At 35.1% G+C, this 25,443-nt stretch overlaps 2 protein-coding genes across 2 annotated transcripts in view; one reads left to right on the top strand and one right to left on the bottom strand.

Annotated features, from left to right (window-relative positions):
* The window catches only part of LOC128219925 (uncharacterized), an 80,791-nt gene extending 68,675 nt beyond the window's left edge, over positions 1–12,116 (top strand). The window contains exons 57-66 of the mRNA XM_052928103.1: positions 694–796; positions 1,093–1,275; positions 1,694–1,858; positions 2,430–2,547; positions 3,467–3,660; positions 4,147–4,323; positions 4,903–5,009; positions 5,500–5,720; positions 6,522–6,616; positions 8,771–12,116. Coding sequence (XP_052784063.1) covers positions 694–796; positions 1,093–1,275; positions 1,694–1,858; positions 2,430–2,547; positions 3,467–3,660; positions 4,147–4,323; positions 4,903–5,009; positions 5,500–5,720; positions 6,522–6,616; positions 8,771–9,286 — 1,879 coding nt within the window. The 3' untranslated portion in view covers positions 9,287–12,116. The remainder of the gene's footprint in view (positions 1–693; positions 797–1,092; positions 1,276–1,693; positions 1,859–2,429; positions 2,548–3,466; positions 3,661–4,146; positions 4,324–4,902; positions 5,010–5,499; positions 5,721–6,521; positions 6,617–8,770) is intronic.
* Positions 12,117–13,779: 1,663 nt separating this feature from the next.
* LOC128220223 (uncharacterized) lies at positions 13,780–23,214 on the bottom strand. Its single transcript, XM_052928521.1, has 2 exons — positions 23,143–23,214; positions 13,780–20,270 (listed from the first exon to the last, which is right to left on the bottom strand). Exon 2 carries the CDS (start codon positions 20,067–20,069, stop codon positions 14,979–14,981), a length of 5,091 nt encoding a protein of 1,696 aa, XP_052784481.1. The 5' UTR covers positions 20,070–20,270; positions 23,143–23,214; the 3' UTR covers positions 13,780–14,978.
* Positions 23,215–25,443: the final 2,229 nt, after the last annotated feature.

The following is a 25,443-nucleotide window of genomic DNA, read 5'->3' as shown; positions in this document are numbered from 1 at the left end:
TGGAGCCTAAGCAATGAAAATAACAGCTTTAAAAGCTACTTTTAAAAACAACTGTAGTTTCTTCCCTTTGGTCAAAATTGTGTAGCACTCTTTTGAAACAGCAAATTATATGCCAAATAATCCTTTGATATTAAAAAAGGTTGTATAAGGGAAATGTTAATCCTATTTTTCAAATGTGTTCTTGAAGCTGAATGCTCTCATTTGATAAAAAATCAATAAACCTTAATACACCACCATGAATCTGAAAACTTAAAATCTGTTGTTAATCCACCGTTTGTTAATTAAAATGTGTTTTATTTTACACAACTGACTTTTCAAATATTTTGAAATATATAAAAGGCTTGGACTTAAAAGTGATTAAATAATAAACTTGGAGAACTATTTCTCCACAAGCTGATGTCATCAGCATTCTGTACTGCGCTCGAGGGCTCCCCACAGGTAGCTGGGTAGCTAAGGGGTGATACAAAAAAGGGGTATTTAGAAAAATAGATTAAATAAATAATAAATCGCCAAAAAAATAAGTGTAAAAAAACCAGAAAATTTGTACATTTTACTGTGGTAAAACAATATAAGCTATTATGCAAAACTGTAGTAAATCTTGCCTGGTTTAATAAATCAAATAAGTCTCTCAATGATTATATCTTTAGATAAACTATTAGTCTATTTATAGCAATATTTTGTTTTCCCTTACAGGAAGTTGGACAATGCTTTAGGGTATGCAGATCCCCGTGGAATACGAGACTTTTTGGAGGAAAATAATGTTAAGTGCTGGATTGATGTGGAACAAGTTGGAAAGGTATGGATTTCTTTAAAATACCAGAAAACATTGAGAACTTATTTTGTTTTATTGTGATGTTGCATAATATCAGGTTATATATGACGCCTTCCTTGAACATACATAAAATCCTATTCTCTGTTCTTAAATACTTTGGCAGCCCAATGGTATAAAACTATTGATTTTTTTTGTTTGGTCAAAGTTATCGGAAATGGTGATTGATGGGCAAATATTTATCCTATAATGACTATTAACCAATAAATCATTTAAATGTGAAAAATTACCTATGGATAACTTATCAATTACTTTTGCTATAGAATGGCCTGTTTGATGATATATCCTCTGGCCTGCTATCTGCGCGTGTGGTAGTCGTGTGTGTCTCAGACCAGTACGCAGATTCTGAGACCTGCCAACGGGAGTTCCGTTACGCAGCCAACACCCTCGGCCTTCCTGTAATCCTTGCTGTTGTCGGCAAAGGCAATAGGTGGAGAAATTCGGAGGTTAGTGTTAATTTGAAACTGGTCATACTTTATATTTAAGGGTGAAATTTCACCACACTTGCTTACTTTTAATTACTTTGAATTAAATGATGCACTGTGGCTAAACTGTGATAAATAAATGTACAAAAATAAGTATTAAAATATACTTATTTTAAAAAATGTATTAAAATATACTTATTTTTTACATTATTTTATGATATTTCTTCAATTTATGTTTATAATAAGTTTTATATGAGCAGTTTTTTATTAGTTTTTTTAAATTAGTTGTATTCATTTCAAACCTTATTTGCTCTTTTGATTTACATTATTTTTATTGTATTTTTTATTGGAACACCACTTTGCCAAATTCATTTTCTTATCATAACTATTTTTAAGCTGTGTAAATTGAATAGAAGGTGATTGTATTACTCTCTTCTAGGTGGGTGTCCTTTCCCTGAAATACCCGCTTGTGAGTTTCCAAGAGAAAAGTGACACTGCATACGAAAATCTGCTAGCTCTAGTCCGTCAAGAGATCGAGTCCCAGGGACCCACCAAGGAGCAGAAAAACGCCCAGAATGATGAAACGAAAAACATGTCCTTCACCGTAAGTATTTTATGCCCTTGAAGGGGCACAATAAAGGTTTATGCAAAAAAAGTCTACGGTATATATATTTGAATGCATTATTATATTTATCTTATTTGACTTTAATGATTAAAAATAATTATATATATATATAAGCCTTCATAAATTATTTTTTTTCAAGTTATAGCTTCTTTGTCACAAAATCACCAATTAAAAAAGCGCCAATATATCGCTTTTTTTTTTATCTTTACACAAATCATGTTTTTATTTTGTTTTGACCATTAAAGTCAAATGAGTAAAAGAAAATAATGCATTAAAAGAAAAGGCTTATCATAATTTTTGAGTTATGCTACTTGTTCATCTGAAAACAAGACTCAGACAAGCATTAGTGTCTACTCCGGGTGCTCTTGTTATTTTTTCACTGACACAGTCGTTTATACGTCTATACAGATGCACCCTCTCTTTAACGTGCTAACATTTTTCATTTTCTAATATGTTCATCTATCGAAGAGTCTGATGTTATAAACTGTCATCCACTGTATTTCTATTTTTGAATCTATAGGCAGTTATCTTTAGCTCTCATCTTTTTCAGGAGCTGTTCGAACTTGCCCAGAGGAAGCTGCTTCGGCAACTGAGCCTTTTTGCCGAGAATCAAGACATTGGGGCCTACCCCAGACTGTTTGTTGTGGACTTCCTGAAACGAACACTCGGTATGGATGTAGAAATATTCCCATCAGATGTTTAGCTTGTCTTTTTTCCAAAAGAGTTGAGATTCTTTCTTAGGATTTGTCGCCATCATTGGTAGTTGCAAAAAACTTTTATATTGGCAAACTTTTAAACCTGTAAATGTTAAAATATTCACTATGAAAATGTGGCGAGTTAGTTATTTATTAAAAAAGAAAGAATCCTTTTTCGGAAACAACATTCACATTAGTTTGATTAGTCTGCACTTTCTGTGTGAACATACATAGATATATTGTAACTAACATTTATACTTTCCTGTAGTCTTCATCTCCCAATAATTCCCATTTAATGCTGAATTATTCTTATTAGAAGACGTTCTTCTAAAACAGTATGATTTTATTTAAAAGATGTACGTAGCATTTGCTTAGATATATACGGTAGATTACAACTTATGGACAACATGGGCTGTTTCCAATGTATGAAAATAGCATCTTGTGAAGGATTTGCTCTTGATTTTGGAAGATCATGCAATCCCTGGTTCGGTGATTACGAACAGTCTTAAGTCTGAGTTCAGACTCAATATGGCAAAACTTCATTTTTATTATAACTTTCCTTCTAGCTAAGCATTGATGGTGAATTTTGCTGAAATATATATATTTGAGTTTTGTACTATTCCTTACATATATTTTGTAAATAAAATGGAATAAATCTGATTTTTTGTTCCTTCATTAAAAAAAAGCTTTCATATTCTGAGTTTAGATTTGAACTTGAGGCTCTTCGTAATCATGGCCTCAGGTTTGCAAAAGGTATTAACCACACTGGATGAGCTATGCTAGTAATTTGTATAAGTTTGCAGTATTGTTGAAGATAACTGCATTCATTAACACTTTTAACTTTTTAAAAATATAAAAAAAAATCCTGAGTTAACATTTTTCTCTGTTTTAGATGAGGATGCAGATAAAGACGAAACTGAAGATACAAAAGATGAAGTTGAGGTCGAAGAAAAGAAGAGTAAGCCGAAACTGCTGAAGAGAATGTCTTCTGTGGATCAACATACCTTCACGAAGAAAATCTCTGAGCTGAAGGCTGCTTTCAGAGTTCAGCGCTACTGTCTGCACATTCTGTGTGAACACGAAGAGGTGAGTTGCACTCAATGGTTTGGTTTTGTAGGAGCACTCAATGTTTTTGAGAACAGTTTTGTTTTATACAGTTGATCGAGCTACTAAAGATTAATTTTGTTCCTTGGACACTATCCAATTTGAGTGAAGTGAAGAATATATCTAAACTTCTCTTTTTATGTATACATCTTCATGCCATATAGGAGTAGTTTTTTTGAGTCCCATCAGGCTTTACATAAAAAAGCATTGCGCATGAAACTTCATTGGAATGTTGAAGAATGGGAAGTTCTTCACCTCTAATTTGTATATCATTTTTGTTCTGCTTTCAAACTAGGATACTACAATATGCTACCAGTAAGTCATTGTACTGGTTATGCAAGTATTTTATTTCAAAGCAATAGAAATATTGGAGGTAAGCTTTTTCATCTCTCTTTGAATTATATTGGGTCAAGGGGGATAAAAAGTTTATTGAAATTGATCCGTTTTACATTTTTCTGTGTACTTTAGGGTTGGCACAGTGTATCTGATCCAATCTCCCTCCCCCATGACTTTGGTGAGACGCTTCTGGATCGATACTCTCCGTTTGTGTCCCGTATGCTGGCAGTGATGAAGTTTAACAAGAACTTCTCGCTAAATTGTCTACAGCACGAGATGGGAGATGATTACTTGAAGTGGCTCGAAGAGGTGCGTAGATTTTCAGAGTAGTACATGACCTAGATATTATGCCTGTTAACGCTGCAACAAAGATTGGTAATGATTGGATAAGGAATAAGAAGTAAGAGACAGAGCTACAGATAACTTCTTTACTTAAAGTGTATTGTAATTATAAAGTAATTGTGTGAAGTGAAGTGTAGGCCTTGGTCTAAATAAATAAATTATCACCATACTGACATACGAACAATGAAACCGCAATATCCATCAGAAGTTTTTTGATCTGTTTTAATCTTGCTTAAATAACTTCACATGATAATCCCTGCTACACAACAGAGCATGCCACAAACATATCCATCTATCAGCAAATTTATGACAAATTTGGCAGATGGTGAAGTGCTAAAATTACCTCTATATAGATACACAAGAGTGCACAAGAACAAGAATAAAAGCTGAAAATTATATACCTTTCATTGGATTATTTCTTTGACAATACAGAGCACTGTAGCGAACATCGCCAACTACAAGCAAATTGACCACAGCTTTCATTCGATGAAGCATTGATAATTTTACCTTTGTTTTTGCCAATAAAAAATCCCTGTAACATTTAAGAGCCCGGCAGCAAACATATCAGACTACCAACAAATCTACCATGACTTCCGTCAGATTGTTAAGGACCTAGATGAAGACACTCAAAAGGCCATGGGCAAACTCTCCAGGTACCGTATTCTAATCAGCAAATATTTTAATAATCGAGAATGTAATTGTGCAATTTATTTGCATTTATTGTTGTAATGTGAATGTTAAAAATATTATTTTTTGTTATTTGAAAATAGCCCTTTTCTGAGTCTACACTTGGGCATGAGACTGTTTGTATTCATAGCCCCTGCATTACAGATGATATTAAACTTGAGTCTGCAAACTGATTAATGCCCAAATTGTGTGACTGCGTATTGCTTAAAAAAACCACCTGAATACCACAAACAGGGTTTCAGGGTCAGTTCTGCTTGTTAATACAAATAAAATTAAGTCTCTCACCCTCTTATTGTGGGAAGAAGACTGCAATGCTGAATGAGTGTTGTCGAGCTGTCACAAACATAGTCAAAACTCCTCTTAAACTGCTGGTTCAAGTGTAATAAAAAGAAAACAAAACTGTTACAGTTTTCGTACGTGGCGAGTTAATGAGTATGCGGAGCTTTTTTTTTGTAGATGTCGGCTTCAAAATGGAAAGACCATATGGCTTTGTAACCAACATCTGACCTCGATGAAGGCGACTGTACTCAGCATGGATGACGGCTCGTCAGAGGGTGGGGAGAAGGTGCTCGCAGATGATCAGAGGCTCGTACAATCCTTGCGAGCTTTTCCTGACGCTGACCTCGATAAAGTGAGGGAAGAGTTTCAGGCCACAAAACTCTCAAAGAGGAATCCAGGTATTGATAGTAGAACATATGATAGTATACCTGTTTTTGTGTTTCTTGCCAAGCATTGCAGACACATAAGGGTTTTAAGTATCTATCATGTGTTTTCGGTCGGGATAGAAAAAATCCTACAAGAGGGCACATGTATAAGCCGCTAACAAAGCTTTTCAATATGCTTCGCCATTTGTGAAATATCACTTTTGGTGCTCACTCAGTGAAATTAAGTGCGATCTTACACCGTATATGTATTATCCTCTGTATATATACAGCAAAATAACGAAAATTTGGTTCTAGGATATATTCAATTTATAACTAAGATTGACAAAAACCTTTATTGAAACAGACCCTAAGTAATGGTAACCTTTATTGGTAAAATGATGGTCACACTTCACAGGCTACATATCTGATTTGCAGATTTCAAGCATTGGTGTCCTCGTAAGCCTGCAAAACTTTCTACCTCAGCCATATCTCAAAACCATGCATTAAAGATATTTATATGAAAATTTGTACTAATTTTACCAGTGACAATACACTCATGTGTCACAGGGTCTGTACCTCAGGATTTAATATTTATATTAACAAAAGAGAGGCTTGTTGACATTCATAGACACCAATATTACAATGTTATAACTCTGACTCATTGATAGACTGGTTCTTCATTTCTTTAATTACAGATCCCCTAAGCATAGCAGTGGCTCAGTCTAAAAGGGCGAGTGTCGGCTGTGTGTAACCAGTCAAGGATGATTGACACCTATTTTACAATGTTTGAAATCTGTCTCATTGATTGACTGGTTCTTTTTTCTTCAATTACAGATGCCCTGAACACGGCAGTGGCCGAGTCTAAAGTGGTGAGTGTCCACCCAGGCCAAGCTGTGAAACCAACAAAGTATGCCATGCCGCAAACTGAGGTGATTATTTTACTCGTGAAAAATCAATTATTACTGTGATAACTGATTGGATGCTTAAGTGGTATATTGATTCAATATGCACCTAGGTTAATTAAAGGCTGCAACAGTAGCTGCCATACACTTTGTCCTCGTGCTCTTGTAAAACCATGATTATATCCCCACCACATAGTGCTGTGAACTATATAGAAATCACCTTGTCTTGTCCTTTTTGGGACATCGGGTCATGTCTCCATATCTTCAATACTCCATATGTTTTTGAGGTATCCACTTCAAACTTCATACACATTGATTTAGATGAGGAGAAGTGCTGTGCAAAAAAATCATTTCTTTGTTTATGATGCTTTTAGCTCACATGTCTGGCCATCAACAATTGCTTCAAACAACATTTCCTAAACCGCTTGGCTAATTTAGATGAAACTTTATTGTGAAGTTTCTTTGATTGTGCCCTTTCAAAATTGTTCAAAGAAATGAATTCCATGCAGAACTCTGATTGCCATAGCAACCAAAAGGAAAAACCTAAAAATCTTGACAAAAAATTATGAGGCCTAGAGCTTCGATATTTGGTGTGTTGTATTGTCTAGTGGACCTCTACCAATTTTCAGTTGGTTCAGATGATGCCCCTGTGGTAAAAATCTGACCCACCCTGGGGGTCATAGATTCTTGCATAGTTAGGGCAATCTTTAAAAAAATGTTCTTGTCTGGCACTGCTAGGCCCACACCCTTGAGATTTTGTATGCAGCATCATAATGATTCATAATAGTCTTCTACCAAGTTTGTTCAACTCATGCCCCCTTGGGGAAAAACTGACTATGCCCTGTGGTTCACAAATTTCCTATAGACTTATATAAGAAACCAAGACCTTTGATATTTGTTATGTAGCATCATACGATGGCACGCAGCAAAGTTTGGCCCCAGCCCTTTTGACCTACTTTCTTATTTTTGAAGCTACATCAATGAAATTTGGACAATGCGTACTGTTTTGAAAATAAATACCAATATTTTGCTATTACAAGAAAGTGGTGTAGTAGGGGTATTAATTACATCCAGTGATAGCTCTAGTTAATAAATTGTTGTATAAACTTGTTTCATAATTGTAAAATAAATAAGTTTAAACTTTATTTCCTTTCACTGTTCAAATCTTTTTACTGGAGAATCAGATTAGCTAGCTCACTCTTAGTTCCAACTAAAGCTGATATAAAACAAGCCACCTAAATAACAAATTAAGCATTCATAAAACTTCTTAAGTCATTTCCAAAATTAATTCCTATTCCTAAATGTTTCTCACTTTTCATCTATAATAACTTCTTGATACTGTCAAACAGACTTCATTTTCATAGACTTTAATTAAAATTCATACTCCCATGTAAAGGAACACTTTTTATGCCCCCACAAAGTGGCGGCATATAGGGTTGCCCTTGTCCGTACGTACGTCTGTCTGTCTGTACGTACGTACGTCCCGAAGATTGTTTCCGATCTAATTCTTGAAAACCGTTTGTCCAATCCTCACCAAACTTTAAACACATGTTTGTGACCATAATATCTTGATCAAGTTCGATAGTCATGGAAATCGCTTCAGTCATTTAGGAGTTACGGCCCTTTTTTGCCAAAAATACTTCAAAAATATATGTTTCCAATCTAATTCTTGAAAACTGTTTGTCCAATCCTCACCAAACTTTAAACACATGTTTGTGACCATAATATCTTGATCAAGTTCGATAGTCATGGAAATCGCTTTAGTCATTTAGGAGTTACGGCCCTTTTTTGCCAAAAATACTTCAAAAATATATGTTTCCAATCTAATTCTTGAAAAGTATGTGTCCAATGTGGATCCAACAAGTTTTTTCCTGCCTGAATGGCGCCATATAACCTATACAGTCTTGCGATGCCGTAAAACCCAACTCAACTTATCCTATATGTGCAGATTATCCTGAATAATCATTATGGCTTATTTTCTGTGACAAAAAATCGAAGTGGGGGCATCCGTGTCCTATGGACACATTTCTAGTTAATTTTGTTATGAACATTTTAGACTTAGGAAAATGACTTGAATATGAAATGACTTAAGAAGCTATAAATACCAGCCCTGATATTTGGTGGAGAAATCTTAATGGTTTTTATTTCCATAATGGTTAAGTTGCATTTTTCACATTTTAGTCTGAAAAGGAGAAAGAAGTCGAAATACAGCAGAATCAGAACGATTTGATGGAAAAGAAATCCGTCCATAAACAAGAAGAGGCTTCACTTAATGTTGAACTTGATTCAGACCTCGTGAGAAACGAGGCCAAGTTCAACCGGAGAAGGGAATACAGTTTCTCAATTGGAGGGGATGAAGAGGAAGAAAATCAAAAGGAGACAATCGAGGCCAAGTTCAACAGGAGAAGGGAATACAGTTTCTCAATTGGAGGGGATGAAGAGGAAGAAAATCAAATGGAGACAAACGAGGCCAAGTTAAACCGGAGAAGGGAATACAGTTTCTCAATTGGAGGGGATGAAGAGGAAGAAAATCAAATGGAGACAAACGAGGCCAAGTTCAACCGGAGAAGGGAATACAGTTTCTCAATTGGAGGGGATGAAGAGGAAGAAACTAAGAAAATCGAGGGAACCAAATCACAGACAAGAGAGAGGCTGGAAAAAGCAAAACCTAAAAGCAAAACTTGTTCATTAATGTGATTTTGCATGGAGGGATTTTGCGTGGAGTGAATGGGTCAGCTGTGTGGTTGCTTGAGCTTTGTAAATATTGATATAAGTGGAGTTCAATGTACAATGCTAACAGTGCACAAGTTTTAGTAACTGAAATCATGATTCTCTATTACTTTTATTACATAATTTAGCATTGATCTTGAATTGCTCCTTACATTTCAAATCACTATGTATTGTTGAAATTCAATTCCTCTATTTATTTGTCCCTTTTCATGTGGTAGTGTTGATCCAGATTTAGTTAATTGACAATCAATGAATACACTCCATTGGCAAAATATAAATATATTACTTATATATTATACATATGTTTATTTTCATATATTACATAGTCCCAGACTTCTTCAGAGAAAATCTGACATTCAATTCGCATGAACTGCTTCAAGCATTATGATATCATTGCTTATTTAATAGCTGATATCCTTTTGGATATCATTGCTTATTTCATTGTTGCACTCCTATTGAGTAAAACCACTCATCGCAACAAAATTCCGTTTTTTTTTATGATTTGAATATAATGTCACATCCTTGATGTTAAGGTTATTGAAACCCAAAGTTGGCACTCGGGTTATGAGTCAAGATCAATCCTTAACCTGCAAATCTTAAACTTGACCTTCTGTAAAATGATGTATGATGCTTTAATATTGTCTAAATTCTACTAATTTCTTGAATTGAATGTGTACCCATTTAAATTTCATATGTCAGGTCTATTTATATCTGATTATATAACTTCCCAGTGTAATTTGATGATATGTCAGGGTTTTTTTATATCTGTTTATATAACCGCACAGTGTAACTTTTGTTATCATGTCCGTTCGATTTCCATCCAGTCTAATCTGATGCTGTCATGTCTGTTTATATTTCCATCCAGCATGATTTGATGCTATGTCATGTCTGTGTATAGTACCGTCCAGTGTAATTTGATGCCGTGTCATGTCTGTGTATAGGACCGTCCAGTGTAATTTGATGCCGTGTCATGTCTGTGTATAGTACCGTCCAGTGTAATTTGATGCCGTGTCATGTCTGTGTATAGTACCGTCCAGTGTAATTTGATGCCGTGTCATGTCTGTGTATATTACCGTCCAGTGTAATTTGATGCCGTGTCATGTCTGTGTATATTACCATCCAGTGTAATTTGATGCCGTGTCATGTCTGTGTATATTACCATCCAGTGTAATTTGATGCCGTGTCATGTCTGTCTATATTACCATCCAGTGTAATTTGATGCTGTGTCATGGCTGTTTATATTACTGTCTAGAATCACTTCATGCTGTGTCATGTCTGTGTATAGTAATCAGTGTAATTTGATAATCAGTCCAAGTCATGTTATTCTTAGTCAGTACAATGTTGACATTTGGCCATTTCTTGCAGTAAGCTTTGTTAAGTCTGATAGGTATGGCGCATGTATTGATTTTGACATATATAGTTCCAAATTGGTTTTCCCACATGACATCGTCAACAAATAGGATTCCTGACTAGAAAAACTGGACATTTTTATATTTTGTGAAACATTTTGTTTTTGAGGGTAAACGTTATACAAATTTTAAAATTTATATACTGATATTTTTTTTATTTCTTACACTTATAATTTTTTGTGAATGTCTTATATTCATGATATTGTCTGTGATATACATTAATATTCCATGGAATCATGTTTACCTCAGATGATTTTTTTATTTACATTTTGCCAATGCAATGACTTGTATTAAGTGTAATAATTAGGCTGAATTAATCAAAACTGGGAGTAACATGTTCAACCCTTGACAATATATTAGTTATCTCTGGTGTACATATGCCTTCGAGTATTTATAAGGCATATCAAAATATTGTTTCCATTTCCCCCGACTGACCCTCATAAGTTATTTTTGTTTATTATTTTTGGATGAACTTTTGTGAGTTACCAGTATTTGTACCAAAGAGACATGTAAATGGTTCAAGACAGGATATATGATTTATTATATATTCTATGTATGAGGCAATGAAAAGAGGTGTAAAAGGTGTATGTTTGAAAGAAAAATAGTCATAGTTTTTTAACCTTCCATTAGTCTTAATATATTGCATCCTTTCTCTGTTTGAGGTCAACATTTTTCAGACCACCATCTATGTACTATTGTGCTCTTTATGATTTGTTTGTGATATTTTAGTACTTTTAATTGAACAAAGATAAAATATTGTTCTTGAAGAAAGAAACTGCGCATGCAAAAACATCTTGGTTCTAACAAAACTTAAGTAACTTATGATTTTTAAGTTTGTTTTTTTTGTTTGTTTTTCTTTTGAAAACCAAGCGTTCAGGGATAATGCTATTCAAGATTTAATCCTGATTTCAGGATTTCACCTTCAGACTATCAGACAGCATTTTTTTCTGGTTTGATGTTGTTCTCTTCAGGCTGTTAAACTGTTCCGTCCAGCATTTTGCTATCCACCAAATTGTGATACAACGTATATATAAATGTATATACACTGTAACCACTTTGTGATATTTAAGTTTTGTTTACTCAAATTGTGATATTTAAGTTTTGTTAACTCAAATTATTATACATTACTTGTACATGTATACATGCGTCTTTACATATTTTGTGATTCTTTAACAATACATTTCAAAACAGACTAAAATGGAAACTTGGGTCGTTGGAAACATGGGCTCACTCGAGGTTTAGGCTCGGGGCCCCAGCGTCCTTGAACAATCTGTTTTACTGTCTGTAGATCAAATGCTCACTTACGCATTGACGTAAAGAAATAATCTATTGTTATTGTCGTTTCTGTCTGTCATATTAGAAAATTGAAATAAACTACATTTCCTCAAGTGTGACTTGTCTTTTAAAGCTTGAATTACACGGATTTGATGTCACCTGTCGGGAGCGCTCATCATTTTTTATCTCAATATCAGTTTTAATGTCATACTGGTCTCTAGATATGACCTTGACTTCTGGAGGATTGTAGGATTAAGGCCAGTATTCATATCACATTTTATGCAAGCCTAACTACTTGATTTCTTTAAAATTCTCACAGTCAAATTAAAAGAAATATTTTAGCATTTTTAGTATAAAAGTATTATATGTGTTTCCAAAAATATCCATAAAAACAAAAGTATTTCAGAAATTGTTGAATTTTTATCTCATACAATCAGTAAGATGGACTTGAATAAGGAAAATGACTGTGAAAGTGTAAGGAAAAACTTAATTTACTTTATCATAATACTGGCCGAAGTTTCAGAGATTTATCAAGCAAAAAAATCACTGCAGTTCGACCAGAATGCCACAGACAAACGTTGTTCTTGGAATAAAAGTTACGATTGCACATCATCGTCATTGATGGGTAGGACAAGTGACTAAAGTTTAATTAATATCCTTCAAGAGTCATATGCAGCGATCACAAACACATGGCTCTACCCTGGACTTGTTTCGAGTCCTTTACCCTGGGTACCAACATAGGTTATATGTCGCGTCATTCATTACAAGGGCATTGACCAATCTTTCAATGTAATACAAAATCGCTTGACCTTTTATATAATTATTACCTTGAACTTATCCAGACTCGTTTGCATTTTATAGAGTCATATGTAAAAAGAAATATTTTTTTGTGAAATGTGAACGAAAGAAAAGTAGCAATTATAAAACATCACATGTTTTTAAGGTTGAATTGATACATTGTATTAATGCCATATTTTTCCCCACAAAAAATGTCAGGTCTGCAACACAATAGATGCACCCTCTTCTTGCAAATGATTAATGTGACATTGACATCTGACCTACACAAAAAAAATAATAGGGGTTATTAGTATTTAAAAGACAACTAACCTACCTACTAAGTTTCATTAACCAAATGTATTCCAAATCGCAATAAACTGCCTGTCGAAATACTTCAGTCACCAGACTTAAATTGGCAAAGGGTGCATGCTAAATATTAACTAATGACTAGGCAATCAAGCTAACAACAATTTGACATACAAATCAAACATTTCGATAGATATGATTTACATCAGGTAGACAAATCTAGTGTGTAAACAATTTTCTCTTAACATTTTGCCTAATCTGTCAGACCATTTTTTTTTTACAGAACTAGAACTTGACCATCATTTCATTCAGTTTTAAGCAAGAGAGCGGAACACAAACAAACTGTTGATGATGGAGAATGGACAATGAGGACAAATCTACACTACCGTAGATCACAATGAGCACTAACCACTGACAGGTGATTGAGAAAGTTGAAATCTAATAATAGGAATTTCAACAGATGTTTGTTTATTGTCAAAAAAGTTTAAGTTGTTAACAAAGTTTCGTGTGGCTATCTTAAATGGATTTGAGATTATGGCCAAGTGTTTCATCACACGACACTTTAGTAATAATTTTTCTTCTAAACAGGCAAGCAAAAACACAAATATAACTTGATCTCCTTTGGTTATAGACAGCAAGGTCCGACTATCTATTCTTCAAAAAAGAAAAGAAAAGAAAGAAGAATAAAGGCAATGAAGATTTACTGTTTATATACAGACGTACAAGAAAACATATATATAAGCAACAACAACTAGAACCACTATCATTAATATTCGATATTCAATACACTTCAATGGAAGAAAAACCTTAAACATATTTTGAACAAAGTTCAATTAACGTGTAAATTGTATACGAATTACTTGTGACGTGCATGCTATTTAATTTATATAAGATTAACATTTCTACATGTACAATTGGGAATTTGCTACTGAAAGTAAGATTGCTTGCTTTTCTCCAAACTTTCAGAAAAAACTGCAATAATTTCTTTCCATTCTTCATTTTCTGAATTTCTAGAATTTCATAGTACCATGATAAGTGTTTACAATAAAATACAATTATAATTCAATTAATACATACTTATACAGCTACATGAATAGAACAAACAAACGATTTTCATAGAAGCTAATGTAAGAGGATAAACTACATGTATCTGAGTCAAGAAACTTGTAAGAGGATGAACTATCGGAGTTAATATTATTAATTTTATTAAGTGACTTTAATCAATAAGTTCAATTATTTGATTGCTCGACACTTACAAATTAATAAATTAAATTCAATTATATATTTAAAGCTATGGTCAACCATCAAGCCGAACTACACCCTAAATATATCAATCAGTTCATTGCAACAATGACAATAAGACAAACATGGCAAAGATATATATTATTTACTATAATGTATTTATATAAAGGTTTGTGGTACCTCCAAAAAAATAATTTCAAATTTCATTTGAACATCTCAGCTTTTTATACCTCCCACTTAATCACATATTTACAGAAAAAATATCACTTGAAAACATTTAATCTTGTTTTCACTTAAAAACTACACTTTATTTCACAGGTATCTGAATCACAAGTATACATACTTGTTCATATCCAGAATTTTAAATAACACTTTTTCCTTTTTTCCACACTTAATGCCCAGTTTAATGCAATGAAAAAATGTGCACTTTTTAAATCCACTAACACTGTATATATCCCATCTTGTACCAAATGCTTTTATGAGAACACAAAGATACAGAAGCACTACCCTTAAGTACACATGTAACTCACTTCCACTATTTGAAACTTCCACCTCATCACTTATTGCAGCGTTTTCAACCCTTTTCTTCTCTTTGTTATACTAAATCCAGTTGTTGTTTTCATACGCCTGTTTCTGTTTCACCTTGATGTTTAACTTTTTTTTGTTTCAGCCTCTTCCCCTTCATCACTTTCATGACCTGATTCCCAATCTCCAATATTTGCTCCACTGTGACCCTCTTCCCCATAACACCTATCCTGATTTTTGGTCAAATCTACTTTCTTTTCCTCCATAATATGTTTGATGACATCCTCTATGTTACAACTTTGGAACAATTGCTTTTCACTTTCAACATGTTTAGCAATCTTGTTTTTTAGTATTGACTTTGCTGTTGCAGCTTCAATGTTCATTGGCTCATATGAACCCATTTCTTCTACATTCCCTTGTTCTTCAACATCATCCTTCTCAATTAACATTCTTTCCTGTGCCTTTTTAATTGCTTCTTTGTAAGCACTTGTTTGTTTAACATGGTGATCAGCGTCTTTGTTTTCAATAACTTCATAATTTCTCTCTTCCTCCTTTTGTGGTATTGCAATTGGAGCATCTGAAGATTTTCTCAACAGTTCTAGGATTTCATATCTGTCAAACACATCAGTATCAATATTATACTTTTTCAATGTCTCTGAAGTCTGGCCAGAGAACAGATCATGCGAGCGCTTACAATTTTCCTCAAACTTACATTCCCCAATAACAAAATACTGACAGATATGAAGGAAGTGACATTTTCCATCTAGTCCCCAATCCCTTTTCCTACATCCCATCTCATTTTGATAGAACTTGCAAACTGCTGGAATACTGTAAATCTTTTGTCCAAGATCAGATATCTTTTTCTTTATACGGTCCTCCATTCCCGTACCCATATTTTTTGTAGTTACTTTTGAGCTATGAGCTTTTTCTGTACTGTTCTTGTTTTTAGTAAGAACACCTCCAGGTTTTTGAACTGTTTTGACACTTTCCTTTCCTCTGAAGGATTTCTTTGTTTTCTCTTTTTCCTTATCGGAAGCAAGACAAACCTCTTTCAGCATTGTCATGACTTTACCATCTCCTAATTCATCTGGATCTAGTCCATATTTCACTAACAAACTATTGGGTTGGATGTCCCTAATGCTATGGGATTTTTCACATTCCTTATTTGTACACCTATTCTTTACTGCATACTGACACATGTGTAGTCCATGGCAAATTGTATCAAAGTCTGTGTTGTCTCCTTTGTAACAACTTTTTTCTCTAATATAATATTTACACACAGCTGGGACTGTTTCTTTGTTACGATTTTCTACATCTCTTAAAAAAATCATAATTTCTTCACCAGTGAGCCTATGAAGCTTGTGGTTTTTCAACACTCCAATGTTATGTTCAGTCTTCAGTTTGTGTCCGAACTTGCAATGTTTATTTGGGCAACGGCTCAGGAAGTAGAACTTGCACACATGTAAAGCATTGCATTCACATTTCCCAATAGCGAAAGGCAAGAATCCATGTTTTTCACAGAAACCAAGAGTTACATTTGCCTTAATTTTCACAAGTTTCTTTGACTCTTTTTCATCCTCATCATCAGAATCTTCTTGCTCTTCAATCTGAAAATTTGAAGGATACATATCAAGAATCTTTCTCAAGTCCACTTCTGATTTGATATTGATCATCACTTTTTCCTTGATAACAGATATAAGTTTTTTCATAGTCACATACGGCAACTGAAGATTTACGAGAATCCTGATGATCTCAGATATAAATTCCTCTTTGTAGGCCTCCGTTTCTGTCACAAATTCAATAACTGACATATTCACTTGTGTCTTTTGTGGAAACTTCCACACAGATTTAATTGTTTCTTTCAGTTCAGGATTTAGTTCAACCTTTTTCTTTTTATCTTCCTTGGCTTCAACAATAGCTGGTGTGTTTTCATTTTTAAAAGTGTTCTTTGGCAGACACTGAATCACCTGTTTCATAAATTCTGGAGAGGGCAAATGGCTTGGCAAGGGCGGTGTTGACATCATTGGTCTAATATTTGGTCCACCAAAGTTTCCATGGATATTTGTGGCTCCAGGCAGAATAGAACCTGGTGGAATATTGTGGCCACCAACTGGAAAATTTTGCCTGAACATGGACATATTTTGACCTCTCATCTGCAAGTTTGGATTAGGAGGTGGAATAGGAAAGATTCCCATTGATGGAGGTCTATTCATTCCCATAACTTGATGAGAATCCATATGTCCAGGTGGTGGTTGTGAAAGATTTGGAGGACCTCTGCCCATTGCTGCAGGATTTATTGGAAAACCTGGGGGTGGCCTATTTAATGGTCCAACATAGTTTTCAAGCTTACTTCCCAACGGTCTATTGAACACAAGTGGATCATTCATGCCAATTGGAACTGCAATGTTTTCTGGGACAGGGGCTGGTCCAGAAAATTCTATTGCTCGATAATCGCTCTCATGTGATCCACATGAGCTGACATTATCCAGCTCCTCGTCATCTTTATTTCCTTTATTAGACATACCAGCATCAGACACTTTTTCATACTTCTCATATTCCTCCCAATTGCCTTCATCACCTGACACAGAACTCAAGTCTTCTTTATCATCACTGATGTCACTGGTATCTTTATTCTGTTCTTTTGCACTATCTTTAGAATATTTTGCCCTGCTCTTTTGATCCTTTTCTTCATTTGGATTTCTAGCGTCAACAGAATGCTTGTTTTTGTTTTGCTTTACACCAGTAACATTTTTGTAACTGACAGACTTTTCTACGGTTTCTCTCTTTGTTTGATAATCAGTTTGTTTGTTTTCAGTATATGTTCTTCTTTTAGAATGATCTATCTGTGTCCTTAGATCATGTCCTGGTCCAGAAGCATATTTTGTAACACTCTTTGACTCTTCAACAGCCTTAAGTCTGGCTTGCTGCTTTTCTTCAATAACAGGAATTAGATCAGTCCGTCCACATTCAACTAGAATTCTTTTTTGCAGCAGTCCAATTATTTTCCAATAAAAGTTCTGACTTCTTAGATCCTCATTTGGATTTTGCTTTTTTAGTAGCTCAAATGGTTGGTTTGAGAGGAAGTCATGTGACTTCACACACTTTGGTCCATATCTACAATTTTCCAAAACCATTGCCTTACAAACATGAAGAAAACCACATTGTGGATTATTGCATCCCTTCCTTGTGTTCTGATAATAAGTGCACACATTAGGTATCTTAAGATTGGTACTGCTGTTGACCTCTTTATGTTTATGCGGTTGATTTTCACTTTTTAAGTCTGTATGTCTGTCTTTTTCAAAACCTTTCTTAAAGTAGTCAAAGTTTTCATCTTTGTAATTAACTTCATCATCAGAAACTAAATCAGTGGCATCTAAGTAATCTTCATTTGATTTATGTCCATCGTTTGCAACATAAACTTTATCATCAACCATAGTCCTATTATAGTCATGACTTTTCCTTTCCATTTCAAATTCATCTGAAACGGAACTTAAATCATTCTCGTGTTTTTCAGTTTCAATCCATCTACCTTGATCACTTACATGAATTTTCAAATCATCATGAGACATGGACACTGACACAGGACTTAAGTCTCTCCTGAGTTTACTACTTCTACTGCTCACTCTGTCCAAAGACACAGGGCTCAGCCTTCTTTTGCCATAACTTTCATGTTCAGATAATTGAGAATGCTCTCTAGACCTACTGAACTGTTCGGTTTCTCTTTGTCTTACACTACTACCGCGACTATGAATACTCCTTCTTTCCAAGTCATGCACTTCTCTTTCTCTATAATCATCCATTTCTTTCATTCTTTCCCTTTCCTCCAAGTCCCTTATTATCTCAAGTTCTCTCTCTTTTTCTTTCAGTTGTCTTATAATTTCATGTTCTCTTTCTTCTTCTTCTAATTCCCTTTCCCTTTCATGTTCTCTCTTTATCTCTTCCAATTCCCTTATTCTTTCAAGTTCTCTTTCCCTTCTATCAAGTTCACTTTCCCTTAAATCTCTATTATAATCGTTTTCTATCAAATCCCTTCTATCATATTCACCTTCTTCCAAATCTGTGTCCAACTCTCTAGGCCTGTCAATGTCTCTATGTCTTTCATGTTCCCAGTCTCTTTCTCTACCATCTCTATCCCTACTTTCTTTAAAAATATCACTTATAGTATCATGTTCTTCATGATCCATATAATCAACTTTCCTTTCATCATTGTCATACTTTACTTCTTGCTCATCCTCAAACAAAACTGCACCGCCCCTGCGCTCGTTTCTAGAATGTGACCTTGGCCTTTCCTCCCTGGATCTATCTTCATTTCTAGCATGATAGGACTCCCTAGAATGTTCTTGTTCATGGTAAGAACCTCTACTTTGTTCGATACTCCGTGATCTACTATGTCTGGATCTATTTCTCCTAAAGCTTCTTTCTTCTCTAGTATGTTCTCGGTAATACCTTTCTCTTGAACTCATAGATATCTCAGTTGAAGGACTATATGACCTACTAGACACAGGACTTTTATCTCTAAAATAATCTGAATATCTATTTCTTGACTCACTTTCTCTGTCATGTCTTTCTAAATTGTCATTATGTATGTCCCTTTCATACCTATCTCGTTCTCGAACTGGCCCATAAGTTCTTCTTGACCTTTCCCTTCTTTTAGGGGATCTATCTATGTATCTTTCAAGATCTTTATCTCTGGGTCTGTGACTACTACTAGAATAGCTATCTGGAGAACCAGAGTCTTGTCTTCGTCTGTAATTTCTACCTTCCTTCTTAGCACTGTTATCTTTGCTCAGATAGTAATTCAAGTCATCAGCAGGGTTTAACTTACTATGTCGACTATCCTGCTCTTGGTAGCTAGAATTTGAATTTTCATTAATACTTACGGGTGCCTGCAGTGGTGCAGTAATAATTTGTGAAGTAAACAGACTGGGATTTATTTCTGATCCAACTGGCACTGGTACTGGAATCATCACATGCTGAACAATTTGGCCTGACTGAATTACACTAGGACCTGCATGCCCCCGACTGGAGGCCTGGGAGGAATAATATGGTCGGTAATCTTGCGAGTTAGACTCGGTGCGCACTGTTTCTCTTTTATTACTACTTCTGACATTTGTGTCATGAGTAGCTCTAGTTTTGGGGAAATTTTGCGTGGTAGATGTATTGATCTGAGTTAAAGTTCGCCTTACTGGCTTTCTATTAAATTTGCTTGATTGCATTTTCAAGTTTTAAGATTACTTTCAGAGCAACCTTACATATTCAAATCACTTCTAGCTTAATATTCAAAGTATTGTAAGAAAATAAAACTTCATCAAAATATTAATCAAAACTTAACTTAATCCAATATTTGTTTATTTTTATTTTATTTCAATCCATCTTCCTTGGTACCGGATACTTGCTGCAAGTCCATTGATGTCTCACTGAAAAAACAAACAATATGAACAATTTTTAACATAAAAGGTATAATGCGAACAACAAACCTACAGGGAATATTAATTTGTAACTCTTACCCTGCTTCACCATATTGTCACATGCTATTTAAAGGCCTTTACTGTGTGTTCATATTAATACGCGAAATTGGGGCAAGTTTGACCTTCACTCTTTTAGCAGTATCTTATCTTATTCTAGCTGTTAAGGGTGGACTCAAGTTCAGAGTGAGATAAGTTATCCCTAGGAAAACAGACCATTTTCAGTGATAAGTTACAGCAAGATGAAACACTAGAGCTGTCACAGCAGTGATGAATACTAATAAGTCCACTCCACGCTTAACTTCCACTTTCTTAAGTAGCTCATGGAGGTTAGTTTAGTTTAAACTTTAATTAATTTACAATGATTGTGAAGAAAGTTATATTAACTTATACTTAGTCACTCTCGTTGACACGACGTTGCGCGAGAGTGTGGTCTTGTGTTGTGGGGGGAAACCTGGAGAACCCACCGAGAAAACTCACTTGTCCGGCTTCATTACCACCAACCAAACTTAGTGGGGTTTACAAGTAAAAAACTGAATTCCCCTGAGTACATAACTCATTTGATGCGCTTAATCCATGACTGTATTTCACAGTGTGGCTCAATTTCCAGAGGATTTTATTATCAGCAGCGCTAGTGATTGCCGGATCATCTTGATTTATTGACCTTGTAGCAAAAACGTGTTAAACTGTTTATTTGCATTGCTATTATGTTGCTCTTGTTAATATTAAAATAAACATTTTCAGACTATCACACATTAATGTATTTTATTGCTTTTAAGAGATATATCGCAAAAAATTGCTTGCTAAAATTATCTTAATCAACCTAAATGGCCGTCAACAAGTCTTTTGACGTTTTTTACTATGGCAGACTCGAGACAGAGATACATAAGAAATGTAAAAATAATAAAAGCGTATCCCTGATTACTCATTATTGTGGCTAAAACTATTCCTTTGCTTCTCACCAAGGCGACCCCGGTTTGATTCCTGGCCAGGACGCATGGGAGTTTGGTTAGTGGTCACCAAGTCCGACAGGTGGGTTTTCTCCGGGTGCTCCGATTTCCCCCACAACACGAGATGGTCAGACCACACTTTCAGGCAACATTGTGCCAACGAGAGTGACTTAGTATAAGCTATTATAGCTGATCATTGTAAAATATATACTGTTTCAGGGCTTTTTCACCTTCATTGCTAGGGGCCGAAAGTAGGCTACTTCACAATTGGGAAAAATGGCATATTTTCCCAATTTCCAGATATTTTTTTTCCCAATTCCAAGATATTTTTCCTAAAAAGGAAGATGTTACTTCAAAAATTTCCAATAAAAATATATTCTGTTGTGCAAATTAGAAGAATGCTGTAGTGGTTGAGTTTGTAAATTCGAACAGTTTATAAATCCCGAACACCCGTTAAACCATGCGTTTGTTTACCTTGATCAATAATTCGATGATCTAGATCGATACAGACGCTTGCCTTAGCTACGAATGCGAATTTTCGTCAAGTTTAGGTGAGTATTTTACTTATAAACTCCTGTCAAACTCTTAAGCAGGTGAAATGTAAATATGCAGCAGGCAGGGGGGAATGACGTCACAGACCTAAATCGCACTGTAATCAATATCATGGGTAAGGAATGTTCTTAGATTTTCGATGCAAGGGACACAACTCAAATTTTATAAGATTAGATTCTGTTCCAGTTGATTCCCATTCCCATTGTGTGTTTGATTAGAAATAAAAACAAACTATGACGGAATAGCAATCTATTTTTAGATAATATATAATTTTAAAAGCGATCGGGATTTACATACTCCATTTCACCGTGTGAATGATGATTTACTGTGCTTGAAATGAACGTTTTGCGTTTATGAATCAAAATATTTTGTGAATGTTTACTTCAGCAGAGGCTGAGGTTTGAACCAAACATTATTAATGCTAAGTTTGAAGTTACTAGAACCAAAACTCGCAAAGATATTGTTAAAAAACTGTCAAAACTGTTCGGATTTACAAACTCAACCAGTATAAAAAATAAAATTAAACGTTATTCAAGGACCATCTAGTCCATATATTGTTATCAATTCTTTCTCTCGATTTAGAATCAACTCTATGAAAATTAAAACTAATCTCTCTCCCTCTCTTGTCATTGCATCATGTTAAAAAAGGGAAGTCACAGACATGATTTATCCCCAATAAGATCTACATGTGTTTTAATTGGAAGTCCATACATTTTAGACTTTTCAAGTTAGGCCCCGTGGAGTGTTTGTACACAATTCACATTAAAAAGGTCATAATTGAAAAAAAAATAAGCTAGAAGTAGACTCACATGTAAGATATAAGCCTGTTTTTTGTAACATGAGTCCCAAGTTTCATATGGATACCTTGACCAATGTTTAAAAGTGTCTTTAATCCTCATATATGGAATTTCCCAGTTTAAGTTGTTTACGCATTTAAATTTCCCAATTTGCAGAATTTCACATGTTTAAATTTCCCAAAATGAATAGGCTAGGCCTCTTCACTATTTTTGGTGAAAAAGCCCTGTGTTTAGAGTAATTATCCCTGAATTTATGGTAGCAGTGGTTCCCTTATTAACATTAATAATACCTGGAGAGAGTATTGATTTCAAGAGAAATGTCCGAGATGAGTAATGAAATGTCTTACTCTAACAAAAGTCAAAACGAAGATAAACCAACTCGGCTTTAATATCCGAAATATATCAGTCCGATTACTGTTATAAAATGTGCGTCCTATTAATCAGACAACCCTTTAGTTATGCTCAAAGCGACAATTTCATAATCAAATAATGACATTAATTGGTAGAAAGAGTAAGTTTTCGCACCGTGAACGTGAACAGGAGAGAAATGAACATGATCTTTTGATGGTAGCCACAATAATATAGAGGGCGTTGTAATAGTAGCAGGCAACAGTTCAATATTAGCAATGGCCAATGTAAGCATGTGTAAGCAGGAGTTTTTACCCCATGACTTTTCAATCCCTTTGCCATTTTACGAAGCATTTTAACGCCTAGCAAACGAATGCTTTTAGGAGGGATTTAAAAGTCTAGATAATAAATAAAACTAATACAGTACTGTATACATGCTAAAAAAATCACAGGGGGGGGGGCAGAAACAAATTATTTTCTTATATGTATACATATAATGTTAGTCTAAAATGTATACATATAAGAAAATAATTTGTTTCTGCCCCCTGTGAACAAATGGGTAATAAATATCATAAGGTACGGATTACATGTACTGATTTAAAGATGCACTCTTAATCCCAAATAATCCACGGTTTCAATATACTAAAAAGGATGGATAAATGTCGAAAAGAATGGTTTTTATGAATGATACCAAGTTTAATTTGAAAGAAAGGTGCAGAAAACATTGTATTTCTTCCTTATGAGGGCATAATAGATCACAGTAAATATTTTAGCATTCACCAACCATTTAATATTTTTGCGTTTTTAGCTATTAAAAACACGGTTACAATCTTGTTATCAGTGATCAATATTTTCCATAAATGCATTATTTAGTAAGGAGTTAAAAGGTTTATCATTCAAGATGTATGTTTGTAATACATGTGTATGTATTAATTTTGAATAAGAGAATCACTTTAAACAGTATCGGAATCAATCATAAATTTCCATCTCTCCCTGCAAATCCCCACAAAGAATATCATGGGCATCATTCATGTGGACCCCACAACTCCTAGCTCCATGTGTCCATATCTAGGAAGACATCCCGTCTATTTCGTCTATTTCGCCTACCCCCCCCCCCCCCTCTCCTACGATCGAGCTTGTGTGGGAGCGGTACGACCTTTGCTTCCTTCAACAGCTGTCCAAGTACAATGTTAAGTTGAAGTTTGCCGCGTCCCGTTGACCGGTCTTTCTGTTTTTGGAACCCACGTGGAATGTCTCCTGGTTGCAAGAAAGGCAGGGCTACCAGCTCCCGCACGTAAATCACACACCTCTCACAAAGGATAAAGTCCTCTCGAAATACGCAGACGTTTTCGAAGGTATTGGTCAGTTGCCAGGTGAATGTGAAATTCACTTGCATGAAAACGTCTTACCTGTAGTTCACCCACCTCGCAAAGTCCCTGTCGCAATTAAAGACAAACTCAAGGTAGAACTTGATCGCATGGAACATCTAAATGTCACTTGCAAAGTCACTGAACCTACAGACTGGGTAAACAGTTTGGTCACTGTAGAAAAAGCAAACGGTTCTTTAAGGATATGCTTAGATCCAAAAGACCTCAATGACGCAATCAAAAGACCACACTATCCAAACAAGACGCTTGATGACATATTGCCAGAGTTGTCAAATGCAACCATTTTCTCAAAGCTTGATGCTCGCAGTGGTTATTGGTCAATTAAGCTCACAGAAAAGGCTTCATACCTGACAACATTCAACAGCCCCTTTGGCAGGTATCGTTTCTTGCGGTTACCATTTGGCCTGAATAACGCAAATGATTTGTTCCAAGAAAAAATGGACCATTGTCTTGAAAATTTGCCAGGTGTTAGGACAATTGTTGACGATATTGTCGTTTTTGGTAAGGATCATGCAGATCACGACCGCAATTTTGACATGCTCATGACGAGATGTCGTGAAATGGGTATAAAACTTAATGCAGATAAGACCGATATAGGCAAGAGCGAAATCCCCTTCTTTGGTCACATTCTCAGCTCTGAGGGACTAAAAATGGATCCTGCAAAAGTCAAGGCCATACAGGACATGCCACCACCAAATTCAAAATCAGAACTACAAACTGTTTTGGGAATGGTCACATACCTTCAAAGGTTTGCACCCAAACTCTCTGAAATCACACTGCCCTTAAGGCAACTACTTTCTAAGGATGTAGAATTTGTATGGGATATGCCCCAACAGGAAGCATTTCAGAAAGTCAAAAATGTCATAACTCAGAGTCCAGGTCCTGTATTAGCTTACTTTGACCCCAAAAAGGAAATAACTCTACAGGTTGATGCTTCCAAATATGGCCTTGCTGCAGTTCTCATGCAAGATGAGAAACCAGTCAGTTTTGCTTCGAAATCTCTCACTAAAACAGAGGTTAACTATGCTCAGATAACGAAAGAGCTATATGCCATTTTCTTTGGTTGCAAAAGGTTTCACCAGTACGTATA

Source organism: Mya arenaria, chromosome 15, assembly GCF_026914265.1.
Source record: "Mya arenaria isolate MELC-2E11 chromosome 15, ASM2691426v1".
In the NCBI taxonomy this organism is placed as follows: domain Eukaryota; kingdom Metazoa; phylum Mollusca; class Bivalvia; order Myida; family Myidae; genus Mya; species Mya arenaria.
This window is presented reverse-complemented; position numbering and strand designations above follow the sequence as displayed.